Genomic DNA, 20,329 nt, shown 5'->3' with positions numbered 1-20,329 from the left:
TGCAGATTAATATAATCCATAGGAATCGTAAAAAAAATTCTAGAAAATAGCTTCATTTTTAAGCGTGTAAAGTGGTATGAACCCTTAATTAAAACTTTTGTAATAATTAAATAATAGGTATTAAAAAACAACCAACTTCTAAACATAATTGAGACTTGACTTCACCAAATTACTAATCTTACAAATTTTATAAATTTCATGAAAAATTTCATCCATCATAAATTTCAAGATTTGAAACTTTCAAAACAAAAGTTTCCAATTAAAGAAAAAAAGAAAAAAATAGGGGAAATTTTGAAAATAGTGTACGTTTAGGGGACAAAATTAAAAAAGGGGACTTTTAGGGAAATAGGGGACAGACTGTGAAGCCTGCGTAAATATCATTTAACATCATTCTTATTTAACATAAAATTAATTTGAAATAAATTGTATTTGGCATAAATGCCATTTAACATAATTATGTCAAATAAGATTTCGGGGGCTGCATGATTTCATCCAAATTTTAATTTTTATAATTGTTATATATCCGAATTTTAAACTTAATAATCATCATTTACTGGAAATGTAGATATCTATATAATTTAATGTTAACATTATTACAAAATTGAGAATAAATATTTGTTATAATTTATTTTTAACCCCTTCACAGTCGAGTGAAAATAAAGTTTTTGTGCCATAAGTGTTCAAAAAAAATTTTTTAAAAAAAAAACTTGATATTGGCATATTATATGTTTTTGAGGTCACTGATTTAAAATCCGTGGTCGAAAAGTCAAAATTCAAAATGGCGGCTTCAAAATATCGACCAACAAAAATTGAAAGGTTAACGAATTCGTTAACTTAGAAAATTTTTTTGTCGCTTTTTTAAAGCTGCCATTTTAAATTTTGAATTTTTGACCACGGATTTGAAATCAGCGACCTCGAAAACCCCCGAGTAGGCATTTTCAGACAGATTCGTTAACTTAAAAATTTTTTTGGGCGCCATTTTGAATTTTGAATTTTTGACAACGGATTTGGATTCAGCGACCCCGGAAACCCCCGAGTAAGGATTTTTAGCCAGATTCGTTAACTTTTAAATGTCTTTTTTTTCGATGGCCCTATAGAGCCCACTGACAGTGAAGGGGTTAATCGAATTTTTATTTTATAGATTTTCTAAGTATTGTAAATATAATTTACAATACATTTTTTATGTATAATAATTATTTTTTGTAATTTCTGTGGAATCTAATTACAAATTAACATAACTTTTAACTTGCGAAATTGGAAGTAATATAATTGTTAAAAATAAAATATTTATTTCTTATATTTCTTATGAAATCTAATTATTATTTAATATAATTACTGTTTTAGATATTTTTTTTAATAACCGAAATTTAAATCCTCGAATTATTATTTTACATAATTTTAAATTAATGAAAGTTTTATTTCTCATAATTTTTATTGCATAGAATTATTATTTAATATAATGTTTATCATTTGAATTGAATTATTAGTAAATCTAACAGGTACCTATTGATAATTGTTTTAACAGATTGTAATTACATATAACATACCGGTTTTGTATCTAGCTGCACATCAAGTTTTATCAAAATCTGTTTGTTAATTCAATTATCGATAGAACCACCTTAAGGGGACTTTCTGGTGCAGAATTGGTAGAATACACACTTTTTTGAACTCTTATTGTAAAAAATGTATTATAGTTATTGCAAAAATTCCTTTTGGATATTGTTACATATTTTAAGAAGAGAATTAAAAAAAAATTTGAGTATTTTTCGTTCATTTTTCTTCAAAAATATTTTGGGACAATAATTTTATGCAACATTTTAAAGCAAAAAAAGAAAAATTTATTTTTTTTGAAATCATTGACCAGAAAGTCCCCTTAAATTCTGTAGATAAAAGATGTTATATAATTTTAAATACATGCTGAATATTTGAAAGTTATAAGAAAATTAATAGATAACTCACCTTTCCCACACTATTTTCAGCATTAATAAGTGACTTAAAATCTTGATAGAGACAAAAAATCATTACTAAAGTTTTCGTTATGTCTGTTTGATTATATCGTAAAGCTGCGTGAAGAGGAGTATCACCATAAGTTGTGACTTCTTTCAGAAGAGACATAACTTTATCCTTTACTTCAGCTAAATTCTTATTTTTCATTACTTCAATTATTTTAACTAACATGTCTTTTGCAAAAGTCTCATCATTCTGTTAAAAAATTAAATATGTTTTATTTATTAATATATATACATATATATTTTATAGAATTTTCAAATTATTCTGTAATTTTTTTCAAGTTAATTATACATTTACTCAATGACAGTAAGTCTCTGTCATCATTAAAATTTTAAAGAACGGATCTCTTAAAGAATAAAATATTTTTACTAAACAAGTATAATTTAAATGATAATGGAGAAATTTAGTAATTTGGCCTGGAAAATTAGATTTGGATTAACATTTAAACGTTATTCTAAAATAAAAATTTAATATTTTTCACAATTTTTTACTTAAATTTGCTGACTAACATTCAATCATTACAATAATGTAGATATACCGTCTTTTTACGAAATAATTAGTTTTTATGCAGACCTACAAGGAGAGAAGAGTTATGATGAATTTGACAGTAAGCCTTAAGTTAGCAAATTTTTCACACCAATTTCGATCCTCTTTTAAAAAATAAAAAGTATCCGTTCAAGTCTCATCGTCTAAAGATTGTCACTTTTGCTAAAAATACGTAAAAAAACTGTACTTTAAATGTATGTCACAAACGCGCAGCAATTGATGCACTTACCCTAAAATAAACAATTTGGAAAGATTTGCAGGGTTAATACATAAAATTTAATTTTCTTTGTCCCGACTTTTCCCTGATATTCAAACAAAACTTTGACTCTTTTCCCTGAACCTAAAGAATATTCTGATTCACTCTAAAAAGTGTTTTGTTACATTTATTTACGAATTTCTTTAATTGTATAATTATATTGAAAAACATCAATAACTTCTTTTTAAAATAAATATTTAATTATTATAATTATTTTTCCACGCAGGTATTAAAATTTTAAAAAATTTTCAAATTCAAACCTTTTTGAAATTTAACAACTTATAACACAGGACCACAAAATTTTTTAAAAGGAAGCATTGATCGGACCATGTTTTTTGGGTCGCTGAATTCGAATCCGAACTCAGTTTTGCGCCATCACATCAAGTTTCTTCACAAATTAATAAAATTCGCAAAAACTGACTGTAAACAAGATTTAAATAAAAGTAAGCAGAAGATTCTATTAAAAAACAACTTTAACGCACTTGAAAAATATTATATAATGTTAAACAATCAAAGAAACTCGTGAATATTCAAAATTTAAGATGGCGGATCCAATATGGCGTCGATTTTTTTAAAATTCACCCAATTCGTCTGAAACTTGTTACTCGGGGTTTTTTGGGGTCGCTGAATACGAATTTCACCTTAGTTTTTAAAAATTCAAAATCTGATAAGTTTTTTAAAAATTCTTTAATCATTTTGGATGCGCCATTTTGAATTTTGAAAAACTAAGGTGAAATTCGTATTCAGCGACCCCAAAAACCCCCGAGTAACAAGTTTCAAGTAAATCTGATAAATTTAATTAAAAAAATTCGACAGCCATATTGGATCCGCCATTTTGAATTTTGAAAAACTAAGGTGAAATACGTATTCAGCGACCCCAAAAACCCCCGAGTAACAAGTTTCAAGCAAATCTGATAAATTTAATTTAAAAAATTCGACAGCCATATTGGATCCGCCATTTTGAAAAAACTTGACGTGATGGCGGAAAACTGAGTTCGGATTCGAATTCAGCGACCCAAAAAACATAAAAAACATGGTCCGGTCAATACTTCCTTTAAAAAAAATTTTTTAGGATAAACATTCTTACTTTGAACTTGAGTCAAAAATTTTGGACATTTGTTTATATTGGATCTACCATTTTGAATTTTGAGAAATAAATGTTACACGATACAGTTACCTCAAAAGTGTTTTTTTGTTAATGTGGAAACAAGAATATTGTAAAGTTTTGTGTATTTTTAGCAGAAATGACCTTTAGACAAAGACTCTGAAACGAACAAATAAGATTTTTAAGAAGGGACAATAAATTCAAATTCTATTGTTTTCGACAAGTAAGTGTTCCAAGTTTTATTTACTTTCATTCAAACTTGTATTGAGAGATATTTGTGAAAAATTTGAAATTTTTGATCCACTGTACAACGGTGGTAATAGAAGTGTGTAATGTGAAGTCTTTGGTACCATATACCATAAGACGACAATGAAAGAATTGTAAGCAGATCCTGATTAAATCATTTATTTTATCTTGCTGTAAAAGTAACATTTTCTGTAAAATAGAACTACAAATCACATGAATATATGCATTTCGAAAAATTTGAGCTGACATGATTAATGAAAGGCTCATCCGGAAAGAAAATGAGTGAGAAATAATTATTAGATGAGCCATATTTCATGCCAAACCGATCTGAAAAAACAATGGGTTCCAAAGGATTTAACTTTACAAAAAAGAACAGATTTATTTGGAAAGAAATTTAAATTCAGACAGGTAAAATATATTTTCGAATGCCTCGGAATATTACTGAACATAACCGACCAAATATTAGTCCGAAACTTTCGCTATAGAGTTATTATGGAACTATCATTGAAATTAATAATTTAAAAAGATAAAAAGTAAACTTACTTGACTCGGACCATCTGTTACGTTTTCCCCTGCCTCAGGTACAAGAGTAGAGTAACCTTTAAGCGAACAAAAAATAAGATTAACTGTTAGACTGTGTTTACATGCTTGCGTTGAGCAATGAGTGTAACAATGTAAGCACAGCCTTAGACGATACTTGAAAAATTATTATTACTTACTATCAAAAAATTGGGTCATATCGATGCCATCGATAGCTCTTCTAAACTCTTCAGATTGAAGTGATGAACTCTGTTGGAAAATATTTGCAAATTCTTCTGTACTCCATTGATTATTTAGATTGTTCTGATTCATCGGTTGTATAAATCGAAACTCAGTACTTAAAGATTGAGATGTCGAGACTCTTGGACGTTTCTTATCTAAAATAGAAAAATATATTCGCATAATAGTACAGGATGATAACTTAAGTTATTAGATAAATTAGCAAATGTTTTGCAAACATTTTTTATTTTCAAATTTTAATTTTTGAATAATTTCATAATTAAAATTTTTAAAATTCACTTATTAAGTACCTGTACATAATTAATTATCATTGTTTATATTTTCAAAAATTGTAATATAATTCTTCGCAAGAATTTAATTATTTTCATCAATAATAACAATTATCGGAAGAATACCTAAAATCTTTGCAAAAATTCAATTATTTTCAATAAAATTTCACGAAAGAATTCAATTTTTTTTTAATTCGTTACAAAATTTTTTAAAAGAATTCAATTATTTTCTTAATTCTCTATGAAATTTTTCAAATGAATTCTATTATTTTTATAAATATTAAAATTCTCTGCAAAAATTCAAATATTTTATGAAAATTTTAAAAAATTTTAATAAAGCCTTCGAAACAATTCAATTATTTTTGTATAACTTTAGTAAAATTCATCGCAAGAATTAAATTATTTTTATGAATAATAAAAGTCTTCTCAGGAATTCAATTATTTTCAATATAATTTTAATGAAATTATTATTAAATGAAATCATTACAATAATCAAATATCTAATTATAATTATTAACAGTCACGATTATTTTAAAGAGTTTAAAAAAATTCTTTGTTTAATTCAAATATCTTCAAAATTTGTAATTAAAATTATTCAAAAAACTAGGTACATTATTTACAAAAACTCGAATGAAATTATTTAAAAGAGTTTAATTTTCTATCAAATTTTAATTGTAAAATTATTAATTACAATTGAAGCCGCGCGTCGAAGAGGGATCTAACCTTGATAATGTTAATTTCGAGACAAATGAAAAATAGTGAAATTAAATTATTTTAAATAAAAAAATTGTTTAAAATGTTTTCAAAGAGGAAAAAAACTGTTCTATAAAGTGTTTCTCTAGTATTGCTTCCTCATAAAGGAAGCTTTGTATTAGCAAAATTTTGGATTGTCATTTTTTGACATATTTATAAATTTTTTTTTATTATGCCTAATACTTTAGTACTTTATATATGCACAGGAACTCCCTTTATAAATGTTCTAAATAAATAAAAAAAAATTTCGACGTATTTTGACCTCCGAAGTCCAAAAAACGGATTTTAAAAATTTGTCCCGATGTGTGTGTGTGTGTGTGTGTGTGTGTGTGTGTGTGTGTGTGTGTGTACTAACATTACATTTGCCTCAATATCTCAGAACAAGAAAGAGCAAAAGGCCCAAATTTTTTCTTAAATTGTAGGTCTCCCCGGGGGACATAAAATGAGAGTATTTTCAGCCCGATTCATGAAGTTAAACTATTTTTTTTTTTGCATTTTTCATTTGGTAAAAAAACGTGTTTTGGACATAACTTAAAAAAATGTTAGGACACTTATAAATGTTTTTCTTTAGTTTTGTAGAGTTTTTTCACACGCATCTTTTGAGCCCTAATTGAATATTTTTCGTCCATATTAACCGGAGATATTAAACTTTTAAAAATCTAAAATTTTGAAAAATAAGACTTTTATAAAAATTTTTTTAAATTATGTAAAAGTAACTTCTAAAAATTATTACCAACTTGAAGAGCATTAAAAAACGCTTCGTTTGACCTATTTTTTAACCTGATTCGGGCAGAAATTATGAAATTATTGGTATTTGAAAAATCAAGAATTGTGGAAAATATCATTTTTTCAACATTCTTGTTTATTAATTTATGTGTAATTATTAAACTATTATTACCATCTTATAGAATATATAAAAACACATTTTTTGGACCAAGATTTAATGATTTTTAACCCTTTTATAAAAAGTAATTCTTATATTTCAATTATTATTATTTCTATGAGGAAGCAAAGTGTTCATGAAATGAACACCAAAATTATAAAAATGTACAACTTGGCAGTGGTTTTTTCTTTATTTTTTGATAAAAAATTGATAATTTGCAAATTCTTTAAATTATTACAAAATTAATTTAAAATAAATTTTATTCATTAATTGTACAAAACGAATTATTTAAATATTTAATTATTTTCATTTTAAAACTTGTGAATCTGTATTTATTAAAAATAATTTGTGATAATTTAATAAAAAATTTAAGAGATTTTCCATATGTTTTACAATAAAATTATATGAAAGTACTATATTATATTTGGATTAAATATAAAATTAAATTGGTAATAAATTAAAAAAAATTAATTAATCTGAATTATTAAAAAACACGATGATTTAAAAAACTTTAAGAAAATTTTTCATAAAATTCAATTACTTTCAAATTTTTATATTAAAATTATTAAAGAAACTCCAATATTTTAAAAAAATACAAAGAAATTCTTCAAAAGAATTCAATTAAGAGTTAAAAAATTATTTCTAATACTTTTGTTTATGAATATCTTTAACCCGTTGACTGTCGCTGACGCATATATGCGCAACTTAAAAAAAAGTGATTAAAAACTTCTTAAATGTTCCTGAAACCGGTTACTCGGGGGTTTTCGAGGTCGCTGATTACGAATATGACATTCGTTTTCCAAAATTCAAAATGGCGGATCCAATATGGCGGACAACAAAATAAAAAATTGATCAGATTGACTTGAAACGTAGTACTCGGGGGTTTTTGGGGTCGCTGATTACGAATCTGACATCAGTTTTTCGAAATTCATAATGGCGGATCCAAGATGGCGGAAATTTTTTCAAAATTCGTCGAATTTGTTGAAACTTGTTACTCGGAGGTTTTGAGGGTCGCTGATTACGAATCTGACATTAGTTTTCCAAAATTCAAAATGGCGGATCCAATATGGTGGACAACGAAATAAAAAATTGATCAGATTGGGGGTCATTCACAAAATACGTCACGCTTTTTCCGACTGATTTTTACCCCCTCCCCCGTGCCGTCACATTTTTTACATTAAAAAATTTTTTTTTTGCAACACTAACCTGTAAAATTGAATTTTACACACAGAAAACTGTGTGTAAAGTACTTCATTTTATAGCGGTGTGTAAAGTGTTACTTTACACACCGCTAGCAGTGTGTAAAATGAATTCCAGTGTGTAAAGTGATTTTCAGTGCGTAAAATGATTACTTTACGCATTCTTGTGACTGTTTGATGAGAAACCATGAATTAAAGCTTTTAAACAACAATTTACAATCAAATTTTTATTTTAGCTTCTAGAAAACTTCATTTAACAGTTCCCCCACTACACCTAAACTTTCAGTAATATTGGCAATATTGCTGCAAGTTTAGTTGTTTTAGTGTTGCAAAAAATTTTGTATGACACTCGTGCGTAAATCAGATTATACTTGTGTGACTTGCAGCACTCGCCTTCGGCTCGAGCTGCAAACGTCACACTCGTATAATCAACGATTTTACGCACTTGTATCATAAATAACTATTTCCACACTTCGTGACACACAACTTGACACCCCCCCCCCCTAGAAGTGTGAAGTAGTTTATGAACGATCCCTTGGCTTGAAACTGTATACTCGGGGGTTATTAAGGTCGCTGATTACGAATCTGTCATTATTTTTCTAGGGTATTTATCGAAATTCGATTTCACCAAAAATTATCATACTGATGTCATATTAACCAGTTTCAAACAAATTCAATAAATTTTAAAAAATTTTCCGCCATATTGAACCAGATATTTTGAATTTTGAAAAACTGATTTCAGATTCGTAATCAGCGACCCTGAAAATCCCCAAGTATTCAGTTTCAAGCCAATCTGATCAATTTTTTATTTCGTTGTCCGCCATATTGGATCGTAAAAATGGCGATTCGCAAAAGTGACATTTCGTTAAAATAACAGTTCAAATAAATGCAATTCGTTAAAATGACAGTTCGGTAAAATGACATTTGGGGAATAATCATGCGCCTCAAAAAACAAGAAAATATTTAATAAGGCCATGATGTATTTGTGTTTTAGTAATTGTTTTAAAGAAATTTGTCAGTCATTCAAACTTACTTTGGATTTTTTCGCTGGCTTTGTACGTGAACTGGACACTGTCGGAGCACTCTCCATCCGATGGTCTCTCTAATTTAATATACACTTTTTTGGGAGACTCAATGTATGTATCTTTATACGCGGGTGTTCTATGAAACAAAATAAAAATTAAATTAAATCATATAATATACACTCTAAAATGTAAATATTTAATGCATACCTGAAAGCGATAGCGTATTGATGATGCACGTCCAATTCTGAAAATTTTCCATAATCGCACCATATTTCATTGCCCGAATCGTCTATTTCGTAAAACTTAATTTTTATGTTTTCTGTAAAAGGATTTACGCAAATTATAAAAATAAGAAACCACATCTATTTAAATTGTTTTTATTACCGTCAACCGGGGCTCTTTGAGGAACGCGAGATTTTTAACGAGTAAAATATTTAAAATGAATTATTTTAATCAACTATTTTTTTAAACAAAAGTTCGAACACATGACAATAGAGGGTACTAAATGTTATTATTTAATTCTTGGTCAGTTAACAGAAAAAAATTCGTAAAAACGGAAAATTTGTATCAAAAATTTTTAAAGTTGACGGTAGCGTATGTTAGTGCATTTGATGAATATGAAAAATAATTTTTTTTCAACTTACTTTTGCCAACTTTTTCAACTAAAATGAAAATTTCATCTGATCCTTCACAATTACCAGTGTGCCTGTCAATACGACAAATTTTCAACTCTCCAGTTAATGCACTTTCTGTAAAACATTTAATTATGAGATTAAATCTTTATTGAGATTAACAAACTTAGAAAAGTTTGTTATTTTAATTTTTTCTCATTGACTGCTATTTTCATAAAAAAATAAGAAAATGCATTTTGCTTTTATGAACAAAATATAAATTCATTTATTATCCTCATTAGCTTTCTTATTATTTAGAAAATTAAAGAAATGATCTTACTAAGATTATTTATGGGATGTGAATATACAGGATCACTTAAAACCTGTAAAACATCATTATTGTCACGGTAAAATGCTTGAAAACATAAACAAACACTATTAAGATTCATAGTTTTTGCAGCTTCTTCAGCGTCTTGGTGAATCTGAAAGAGCAAAAAAATATTGATAATAAGTTTAATATAAGATTTTCAACATTAGTTTTAACCACTTCGCAGTCCAGTTAAAAATCGTTTATGAACATAAATGTGACGCGACCCCAAGAAAGGTATACCTAAGAATAAGAAGCAAACGAATTATAGGTTGGGTTCGAGTTAGATTTATCTTGATTAAAAGCTCATTTTTAATTATTTGAATTTGAAACCAATATTCATTAAATATTTTGAATATAATAAAGACTTGAAGACCAACAATTTTTAATTATTAATTGATTCTCTTTCTGTATTTTTACTCAAAAAATTTAAAACATAACCTCAAATTTTTTCTTTCTTAGGTACCTTTCTTCGGGTCGCGTCACAAATCGTCCGAAGAGGAAATTTTCCAAAAAATGTGATTTCATCATATTTAAGGTTCTTGGGGTCGCTGAATTCGAGTTTGAGTTCAGATTTTCAAAATTCAAAATGACGGATTCAATATGCAGGCCTCGAATCGACTTTAAGACACAAAAAAAGTCGCTTTAGTCGATTAAAAATACAAAAAAAGTCGAAAAAGTCGTTTATTTAATTCAATGTTGCAATACTGGTTTCGACTAAATTTTGCTCTTTATTTCTACTTTTAAGTAGTCAAACTCAAAACTAGTTTTGACTAAAATGATTAAAAGTTTTTTTTAAAAATGGAATTTTTGCTAGTAATTATGAAACTTTTTAAAAATAATGAATTTTTTTAGAAATTCAATTAAAATTTTTATAAACAATAATTGAATTCTTTTAAAGATTTTTATCAATATTTTTGAAAATAATAGAAAATTTCTCTAAAGAAATTTTTTATTTTTGAAAATATTTAAAAATTTCTCTAAAGAGTTTTTTTATTTAATTACAAATAGAAACATGATTTTTCCGAACTTTTAATAAGAATCTAAATAAGTAAATTTTAAAAAAATGTAATTTACTTTGTTCGTAGATAAGTAAATCTTAAAAAATTAGGGTAAAACAATTCTAAGAATTAGTTTCTTAAAAATATTCTTATGTAATTTTGCGAAAATAATTGAATTTCTAAATAGAATTTTTGTATAATTTAAAAAAAAACTAAGTAATTTTTCGATGAATTTTAATTTAAATTTTTTCACAATGATTGTTTTCTCCAAAATGTTAAAATTATTTCTGAGAAATTTTAACGTTTATATTATTTTTGTACCTATGTATTTGAATTTTCAAAATTAAATCTTTGAAAATATTGAAAATAATTGAATTTTAAAAATTTATAATAAAAAAAATTCTAAGAATTAGAAGTTTTTAAAAAAAAATGTTAATATTATTTTTTAGAAAATAGTTTTCATTAATTTTCATTTACATAAATTTACACTTGAAGATTTTTCATTAAATTTTTTTGTGAATTCAATTATTTTTACAAAGTTTGCAATTAAATTTTTCTTTAAAAGTTGGTTTTCAAAAATTGTAATAATAATACTTGAAAAAAAATCAATTATTTTCAATTAAATTTTACAAAATTTCAACTATTCAAAATCGTTTTAATTGTATATTTCGAAAAGTCAATAAGAAAAATTATTCAAAAATAATTTTTGAAAAATTAGTCTATAGTTATTTTTTGCAGTATAAAAATCAGAATAAGTTGCGTTCTGTTCTAAAAATGTGGTATTTTGTTGCAATATTTGGAAGGAAAGTCGAAAAAGTCGCATTTTTTAAAAATAGTCGAAAAAAGCGAAAAAGTCATATTATATATCCGAGGCCTGAATATGGCGGACGAATTTGTTAAAAGTTGACTGATTTGTCTAAACATATTTACTGGGGAGTTTTAAAAGTTACGAAATTCGAATTTCATGTGAAATTGTAAATCGTAAGAGTTGCTTTTTTTATCTTTTTCTTTTTTCAATTACTAAACCGTACGCTACAATTATATCTACTTACATATTTTACAAATCATTTTGCATTTTTGAAGTCTAACATAAGATTTTAATTAATTTTTTAAATGTTAGTCGCCATATTGACATCAGATCAATCTTATATTTTTTAATTTTGACATCATAATTGGATTTATTAACTCTCTAGTAAACATTGTAGACTAATCCGGCAACATTAAAAAAATTTGATCGCAATATTATGTCCGCCATTTTGCATTTTGAAAAACCGACATCAAATTCGAATTCAGCGACCTCAAAAAACCCCGAGAAATGAATTTGGATCGAATCGCGTCAATCTTGAAATTATCCGCCATATTGGATCAGCCATTTTGAATTTTGAAAATCTGACATATTCGCGATCAGCGACCCCAAAAGGACACTGTCAAGGGGTTCATTAATAGTAAATAATATTCACCATACCTTTGTCGTTTCCGTGACATTTAGCGAGCGCACATTTATGTTTTTTTGTTTCCACTTTTCAAGAGCTTCTATTTTTTTCTTACGGACCAATTCATCTTTTATGTTCTTTTTGGCCGTGTGAATTATACCCATGCCGTTAAATCTAATACATAAAATATAAATAAGACAAATTTATAATTATAAGGTAAGATTTTGTCAATTATTTACCTATAATTTATCATTGTTTGTAATATTAAAGAAGCAAATGATTTTTAAAAATTTTCCAAATTGTTAAAGTTACGCTAAATTCCATAGAGCGTAACTTCTACAATTTATTTCTGACCAAAATCTTACTCTATACTAAAAGATAGTAATAAATAACAAAAAAAAAATTAATAAAAACAAATTATTAATCTCGCCATAACTAGAATAAATAAAATTTTTGAAATTACACTGCTACATGGTCATTTTCCTCAGAAACTTCTAAGTCATGAAAAGTGTCTATCTCCTGATTTCCTTCTCTCTTTACTAAATGATGGGCATGAGGCATTCTGTTATCTTCCTCGGATGTGACTAGAGAACACCTTATCACTGCATTTCCAGGATAATTCAGGAGCTAAAACGAACGTAATCAATTTTAACGAAAACTTTATTTTAAAAATGAAATCTAGGTTTTTTAGAAAAATAAAATCTGGAAAAAATAATTTAAACGCTAAAGAAATAAAAGATTACTTGAACTGTTGGGACTTCCTTTTTCTGGCTAGTTTCGTCTCTTTCTCCAGAAAGACTGCCATGAGTTCCCATCATTTCAGATTTATAGCGAAATCTAAATTTATCGACAGGCTGTACCAAGATTTTGATATAAGGAGGTTCAAGGACTACAATAAAATTATTCGATTATTACTTTTGTATATAGAACAAATATCAATAAAAATGTACCATCTCATTAAAGTAATATTTAATTATTAATAAATTATGTACCAGTTGCGCCCTCGAACATAATAAAATTATCAGCGTGCGTGGGAGATGAATCAATCGACATTGGAGACATCTCCAAGCCATTTATATTTAATGAATCCATTGCAATTGGACTAAAATTTCCAATATTATTCATTTGAGGTGATCCTGAATTCACAAAAAAATATTTAAATATTATTATACATTATACATGTTGAAATATTAAGTTTTCGACAATTTTACAACTATTATAGGTAGTTGTAAATTTTCTTAAAACGTTTGAAAATTTGAAAATTTCAAGATAACGTATCTAAAATTTAAGTACATAATAGAAAAAGAATAATCAATTTAAACGATTAATTCACTTAAGCAACTTTGTCTTATCAAGTGTTACCCATTCTTTCTAAAATATTTACAATAATTACACAGGAAAAAAAAAGTCTGACTCCGTTTACACCTTAAATTCAGCCCATGTATTTCACATAAGTCTGTCCTTGTTTAATGGGGCTGACTCCGTTTACACCTTAAATTCAGCCTCGAAAACAGGCTAAAAGTAAAACTTTTTTTTTAGTGTGTATACAAATTTCTTCTCACGGATTTCTTATAAGAAAAAAAATCTTAAGACTCCCGCTATTAAGCAGTATTCCCTATACAATTTTCAACCAATTATTATTTTAATAATATTAATTAGTCTACAACTAATCTGAAAAAAATTTCCCTGACATTTCCAGGTTTTCCAGGCCTTCTAAAATTTTTTTCCAGGTTTTAAGAATCGACATAATAAGGGGTTACAAAAAATGCATTGCTTAAATTTTATTTGATAACACTTATAAATGGCGTGGGAGAAGTTCACAACATTTGTCAATAACAATTTAAAGAAAAAAACTGTTTTTTACTCAGAAAACAATATTTTAAGTTTAAAAAATTTTCTTTTTTTTAACTTTTTGTACAAGAAACATTGTAAAAGTTTTATTAATGACAAAAGTTTGAATAGAAAATTATTTTTTCTTCTAAATCATTGTAAACGTCACTAACGTTATAAATTATGAATCCCAGGCGCGAAGTGACGCCGAGTTCAGGCTTTATAAAGATTGGCCGAGCATTGGTCAACATTGATTGAGCATGAGTGAATCAGCGAGAGCAGGAATGATCGAAGCTTTAATGTAACACCGATTCCAGACTGCAGCGCGAGCCTTGATTCAGCATTGGACACCAATGCTCAATCAATGCTGCTGACGCCTAATGCAGGACTGAAACAAGACTGCTTCCACTGTTCCCAAATTTACTCGTTTCTCACGTTTATTCAATATAATGTGAATATATGAATTATTAATAATAATAATAAATATTATTGTTATTATTTTAATTCATGTATGTGTGTATATATACATATATATTTAATGACAATAAGTTATTATTTGTAATAATTATATTATTTTCATATAAATAAGAATATATTACTAACAATAAATATCATTTGAATAGTAATTTTAAAAAAATAATTTTAGTAAAAAAAGACAATTTTTCTGCTAATTGTTACATTTTTTTCTTGATTTTTAACAGACTTTTAACATTATTTATAAACATCTTCACATTTTTTATTCACAACACAACACACAATTTTATTATTTTATATAAACGCTTATAACAAAGAATGAAAAATATTCGCTCGCATGTGGGATCGAAACTCACGCACCCCGCGCCCCTAACGCATACCGGAAGTTCTCAACGCACGCATTTAAACCGCTCGGCCACAGAAGGCTGGAAGGCTTCTCGCCTAATCTACTATATCAATGCCAGTGCCGTCACTCAACATGGGATACCAATGTTCGTCCCATGCTCGATTCAAGACTCGGTCAATCTTGATACAATATTCAGTTTCTTTATTACCGTGTGCACTGTACAATATTATCTATAAATATTTATAAATTATTTAATATTAAAATATTTTTTCTGATAATTTAATAAGTTAAATTATATATTATTTTTTTCTCGCACAGTGTCAAATTATTATTTTCAAAGTTCAAGAGTTTCGTTTATCTGAAAAATTTTCAGTGAAAAAATGTTCATTAGGTAGTAATAAATATTTATGCCTAGTAGTTTTACACTAGGTTTAACTGTTTACTGAATATTATCAAAAATATATTTTTTGTCCTACCTGCACGGAAAGTATGTCATTTCGGGCACTTAAGGCGGGCGCAAAGTAACACATTACGCCCGGGAGTGGGAGAAGCGGGCGTAAAAGTATTTTGCGCCCGCTTGTATGACGTCAGCGGGCGGTAAAGTATTTTCCGCCCGCTTCCCCTACCTCCGAGCGGGCGGAAAATACTTTACGGCCCGCTTGTTAATTATTTGATTTTCTTCATTAAAATGCGACATTTTCGACTTTCTTTTTATGTTGACTATAAAACTGCAAACATTTTCAACTTGTTTTATTTTGTCTATAAAAATTTGCAATTTTTTTTTATTTTCTCTAAAAAAATAATGAGATATTTGGTTTTGTTCCCATTTCGTTTATCAAAATTGTCAATTTTAAAAGTTCTTGTTTCAGTTTTGTTCAATTATTAATTACTACGTTCTAAATAAATACTATGTTTCCAGAATACATTGTTTTTTATTTCTATTTTAAAACTTCTATCATTATAGACTTCATTCGATATAATGTTTATATAGAGCTTAATTTTTAACTAATATGAGCGTTTAATCGTGCGTGCCCTCAATGCCATACTTTCCATGCAGTTAGGACAAAAAATTATGTTCGCATCATGGGCGCAAAGGTGATTACGACTTTGGCGAAATTTCGGGACCTCGGGGACACTTTCACTCCCTCGGCTTCGCCTCGGGCGCGAAATTGTGTCCCCTCGGTCCCTTCATTTTGCCATCGTCGCAATCACCTATTTTGCGCCCTTGTTACGAAAATAACTATTTCGTCAAACGCGCGCGACTAAACACAAATAACCTTGAGACGTTGCGATTGTCGTGCTCCCACCATCCCATCTACTCAATGCTTTCCCCTCATGACGTCACAGGCGGGGAGTGTATTGAGTAGATGGGATGGTGGGAGCACGACAATCGCAACGTCGCGCTGTAAAGTCTCAAGGTTATTTGTGTTTAGTCGCGCGCGTTTGACGAAAAATATATTTTTGATAATATTCAGTAAACAGTTAATCCTAATGTAAAACTACTAGGCATAAATATTTATTACTACCTAATGAACATTTTTTCACTGAAAATTTTTCAGATAAACGAAACTCTTGAACTTTGAAAATAATAATTTGACATTGCAAGAAAAAAAATAATATATAATTTAATTTTATTTATATGAATCTTATATACACTCGATTCTCGTTATAACGACGATCTCGGGACTTCAAAATCTCGATTACGACGAAAGGAGAGGATCCTACTTCACGTTCTATTCAAACGTCAAATACGTGCTAAATTTTTCGTAAAGTATGTTTATTTATATTAAAAGTTTTTGAATTATGAAATCAGTTTAAAGAAAAAGTAAGTATTTTTAATAATAATCGGATCACTAGATTCTTTAGGTTAAATAAATTTAAGAGTCGATTAAATTTGTCGTTTTTTTTGAGTTAACCAAAATTTTGGTTAAATTAAATTCTTAAATTCGTTCGTGTTTTTTTTGTCGTTGTATCGAGAGTTTTAATGTTCGTTATAACGAGAGAACGTTGTAACGAGATTCGTTATAACAAGAATCGAGTGTAATTAATATAAATATTATACACTAAATAAATATTAATATTTATTTACCAATTTATATCTTAATAACAATAATAATAATAATACTTATTATATTATTTAATAATAATGAATAATAATTAATAATAAGAATAATAATTTTTAAATAGTATAAAAAATTACTAAAAATTATCAGAAATAATATTTTAATATTAAATAATTTATAAATATTTATATCTAATATTGGTAAGTGCACACGGTAATAAATAAACTATCAAGATTGATTCAAGATTGAATACAGACTGGATGTTGAAGCTCCACTCACGAAGATTGACCGAGTGTTAAATCGAGCATGGGACGAACATTGGTGTCCCATGCTGAACCAATATTGAGTAGCAATGATATAAAGACTGCTTCAACTCTGGGTTACCCACGCTGGGCGTTCAAGACTCAGTCAAGTTTCAACCCATCGTCAGCACTGGTCTTTCGCGCCTGGGATATAAAATTAACATTTTTCAAAAAAATATCAGGGCTCGAACCAGTTGAAGTATTTAAAAATACGTACTTTACGGACCAAAAATGAAAAATTATGGACCATTTATAAATAAAAATATAACCAGTCCAAGTCAAATAACTTCAAGAACTTTTAAATAAAATTCTTTAACTAAAAGTTCTTTGACAATTTTCAAATCCATTTGTTTACATTCAATTATACGAAATTTCAATTATTTGTAAATTCTAAAATTAAATGTATATTAAAAAATAAAGACTTCAAATAACATAAAAAAAATTCAATTAACATTTTTCAAAAAAATTCATTTCAAAATTCAATTATTTATAAAAATTCACGTTATATTGATTTTAATATTCAATTATTATCTAAAATTTTAAATGAAATTTATTTTTTAATCAATTTTTATTAGAATTCAATTATTTAAATACAAAAATAAATAATTTATTAAATGTTTCTTAAAATTTAATTCTCATAAAGAATTTTATCAACAAATTTTTAAATTGATGGCGAATTTTAATAAAATTTTTAAGAATCATAACCTACAACTATAAAAAAAAAATTTTAAAAAAGAGATGGTAGTTTTTCAAAAAATTAATTCAAAAATTTTTTTTTTATGAACTATTTTTTTCTTTAAACTGCATCTCATTGTGAGTATTGTAGAAAAAAACCGGTCTCAATCGAATAAAATGAAAAAAAGTTATATGCTTTTTTTGAAAAAATGACCAAAATTTTGAATAAGATATCTCAAAAATTTTGGAAAATGTTTTTCGGATATAAATTCGACACATAGCAAAGAACAAATCCAGAAAGTTTCGTTGAAATCGATGAGATCATCAAAAATTCTTCAGATCACTACCCGTGGAATTGCTCTTTTATGGAAATAATTGAATTCTCGCAAAGAATTTTATTAAAATTTTTGAAAATAATCGATTTCTTTTAAGGAATTTAATCAAAATTGTATTGAAAATAATTGAATTATTGCGAAGAAATTTATAAAACAATTTGTAAATAATTGAATTCCTGTCAAATGTTTATTATTTTAAAGAAATAATTAAAAAAAATTTAAACAATTAGATTCCTTTGGAAAAATTTTATTAAAATAGTAAATATTGAAAAACATTGATATGAGGAAAATTTTTTAAAATAATTGAAATTTTGCCAAGAATTCAGAATTTTAAGTAGTCAATTTTTTTCTATTTGATTATATGTCTGTGGTTCATATTATTTATCAGAAAAGAATAGAATTGCAAATTGAAATATTTAATTTCGCTTCGTATTTTATTTTAAAACATTAAAGGCATTCAGCACTGATTAATAAAACCAGCGTGATACGGTTTAATTGCCTTAACTGAAGACATGTTGGTTTTTCAAAATGAGAAACATATCTGTTTTAAATATAATATAATATTTTCTTTTTTAATCAATTGGTCTGATTGCATTGAAACTAAATTTTTAATACCAATTGGAATAGACAGAGATTAAAGGAGATATTTTTAAAAAAATCTATATTATAGATAATATAATATCAAATGTAGATAATAAATTTAATAGAATTTAGAGCTGTTAAACTATCTAATCCGGTCTTCCATAATGAAAATAACACATTTTTTCTTTCAATCAGATATTTATCAAAGATCTAATTTTTAGTGATTTGACTAATTTCTTTATATCTTCCGAAGAAAAAAACGTTTTTAACTTTTTATAGGCTCATTTGTATCGTATATTTTTTGATAGAATTGAGATTTTTACAAGAAAATAATGGTTTTCAGTGAACCACTTCAATTTTCTGAGAAATGACTGAATGAAATTTTTTCTTATTCTATAGGGGAGAGTGGGGCAAATGCGCTATGCGGGGCAACGACGTTTCTTAAAATATCTCCTTTATTTTCTGTCTATTCCAATTGGTATTAAAAATTTAGTTTCAATGCAATCAGACCAATTGATTAAAAAAAAAGAAAAACCTAAAAATATCAAATATTTTAAGAAATACATAACAAAAAAATTGTTTTGCAAAAATGAAATGATAATTTTACTGATCAAACTCTTATTTTTTAAAACATAAGTTTAAGTATTTAATTTTTAAAAACATAACATGTAAATAAATTAAATATTTATCTACACAACTGGCGTGGTGTTTAATTTTGTATCTAAATATTTAAAATTTAAAATAAAAAAAAAGTTTGTTAAGTTTTTATTTTTTATTTAAATAGTTTAATTCTTTTAATAATAAATATGTTGTTAACCTTATGCTTCGTAACAAATATCATTTGTTAATTTTTTTAAGGCTTATAAATGCTTTCTTTTAGAAATATATAAGCGAAAACGTCGTTGCCCCAGCGTGCGGAGCAAAGGCATTATTTTGCATTGTTTTTAAATTTCATTAAATAATGTATTTATAATTATAATATACCAATAAATAGCAACTATTAAAATTTCTTGTTGATTAGTTTTAGAATAAAGGAAAACAAAGACGGCATAAATTAATTGCTTAATTTAAAAAATATACATCGATAAATTTAAACCTAGCGCCTTTGCAACACTCTCCTCTACATAAGTTATTTTTACACAAACAGACTGTTCAAAAGTTTCCGTCCCGTAGATTTATTATTTACAAAGAAAAACTTTATTTTTCACCCAGTGTGCACGTACTTGAACTATTCTAGA

The 20,329-nt window shown here is 26.8% G+C and overlaps 1 protein-coding gene across 2 annotated transcripts in view; it reads right to left on the bottom strand.

Annotated features, from left to right (window-relative positions):
- The window catches only part of LOC122500049 (nuclear factor NF-kappa-B p110 subunit), a 34,324-nt gene that overhangs the window by 9,112 nt on the left and 4,883 nt on the right, over window positions 1–20,329 (bottom strand). For both annotated transcript variants that reach the window (XM_043608755.1, XM_043608754.1), the window contains exons 2-12: window positions 13,477–13,620; window positions 13,228–13,373; window positions 12,948–13,111; window positions 12,517–12,658; window positions 10,024–10,165; window positions 9,717–9,821; window positions 9,280–9,391; window positions 9,081–9,208; window positions 4,883–5,080; window positions 4,707–4,762; window positions 1,960–2,202 (exon numbers count right to left, since the gene is read on the bottom strand). In XM_043608755.1, coding sequence (XP_043464690.1) covers window positions 1,960–2,202; window positions 4,707–4,762; window positions 4,883–5,080; window positions 9,081–9,208; window positions 9,280–9,391; window positions 9,717–9,821; window positions 10,024–10,165; window positions 12,517–12,658; window positions 12,948–13,111; window positions 13,228–13,373; window positions 13,477–13,609 — 1,569 coding nt within the window. In that variant the 5' untranslated portion in view covers window positions 13,610–13,620. The remainder of the gene's footprint in view (window positions 1–1,959; window positions 2,203–4,706; window positions 4,763–4,882; window positions 5,081–9,080; window positions 9,209–9,279; window positions 9,392–9,716; window positions 9,822–10,023; window positions 10,166–12,516; window positions 12,659–12,947; window positions 13,112–13,227; window positions 13,374–13,476; window positions 13,621–20,329) is intronic.

Source organism: Leptopilina heterotoma, unplaced genomic scaffold, assembly GCF_015476425.1.
Source record: "Leptopilina heterotoma isolate Lh14 unplaced genomic scaffold, ASM1547642v1 Lhet_180, whole genome shotgun sequence".
NCBI lineage: Eukaryota > Metazoa > Arthropoda > Insecta > Hymenoptera > Figitidae > Leptopilina > Leptopilina heterotoma.
Note: the sequence above shows the minus strand (reverse complement) of the source record. Positions and strands in the feature narration are given on the sequence as shown.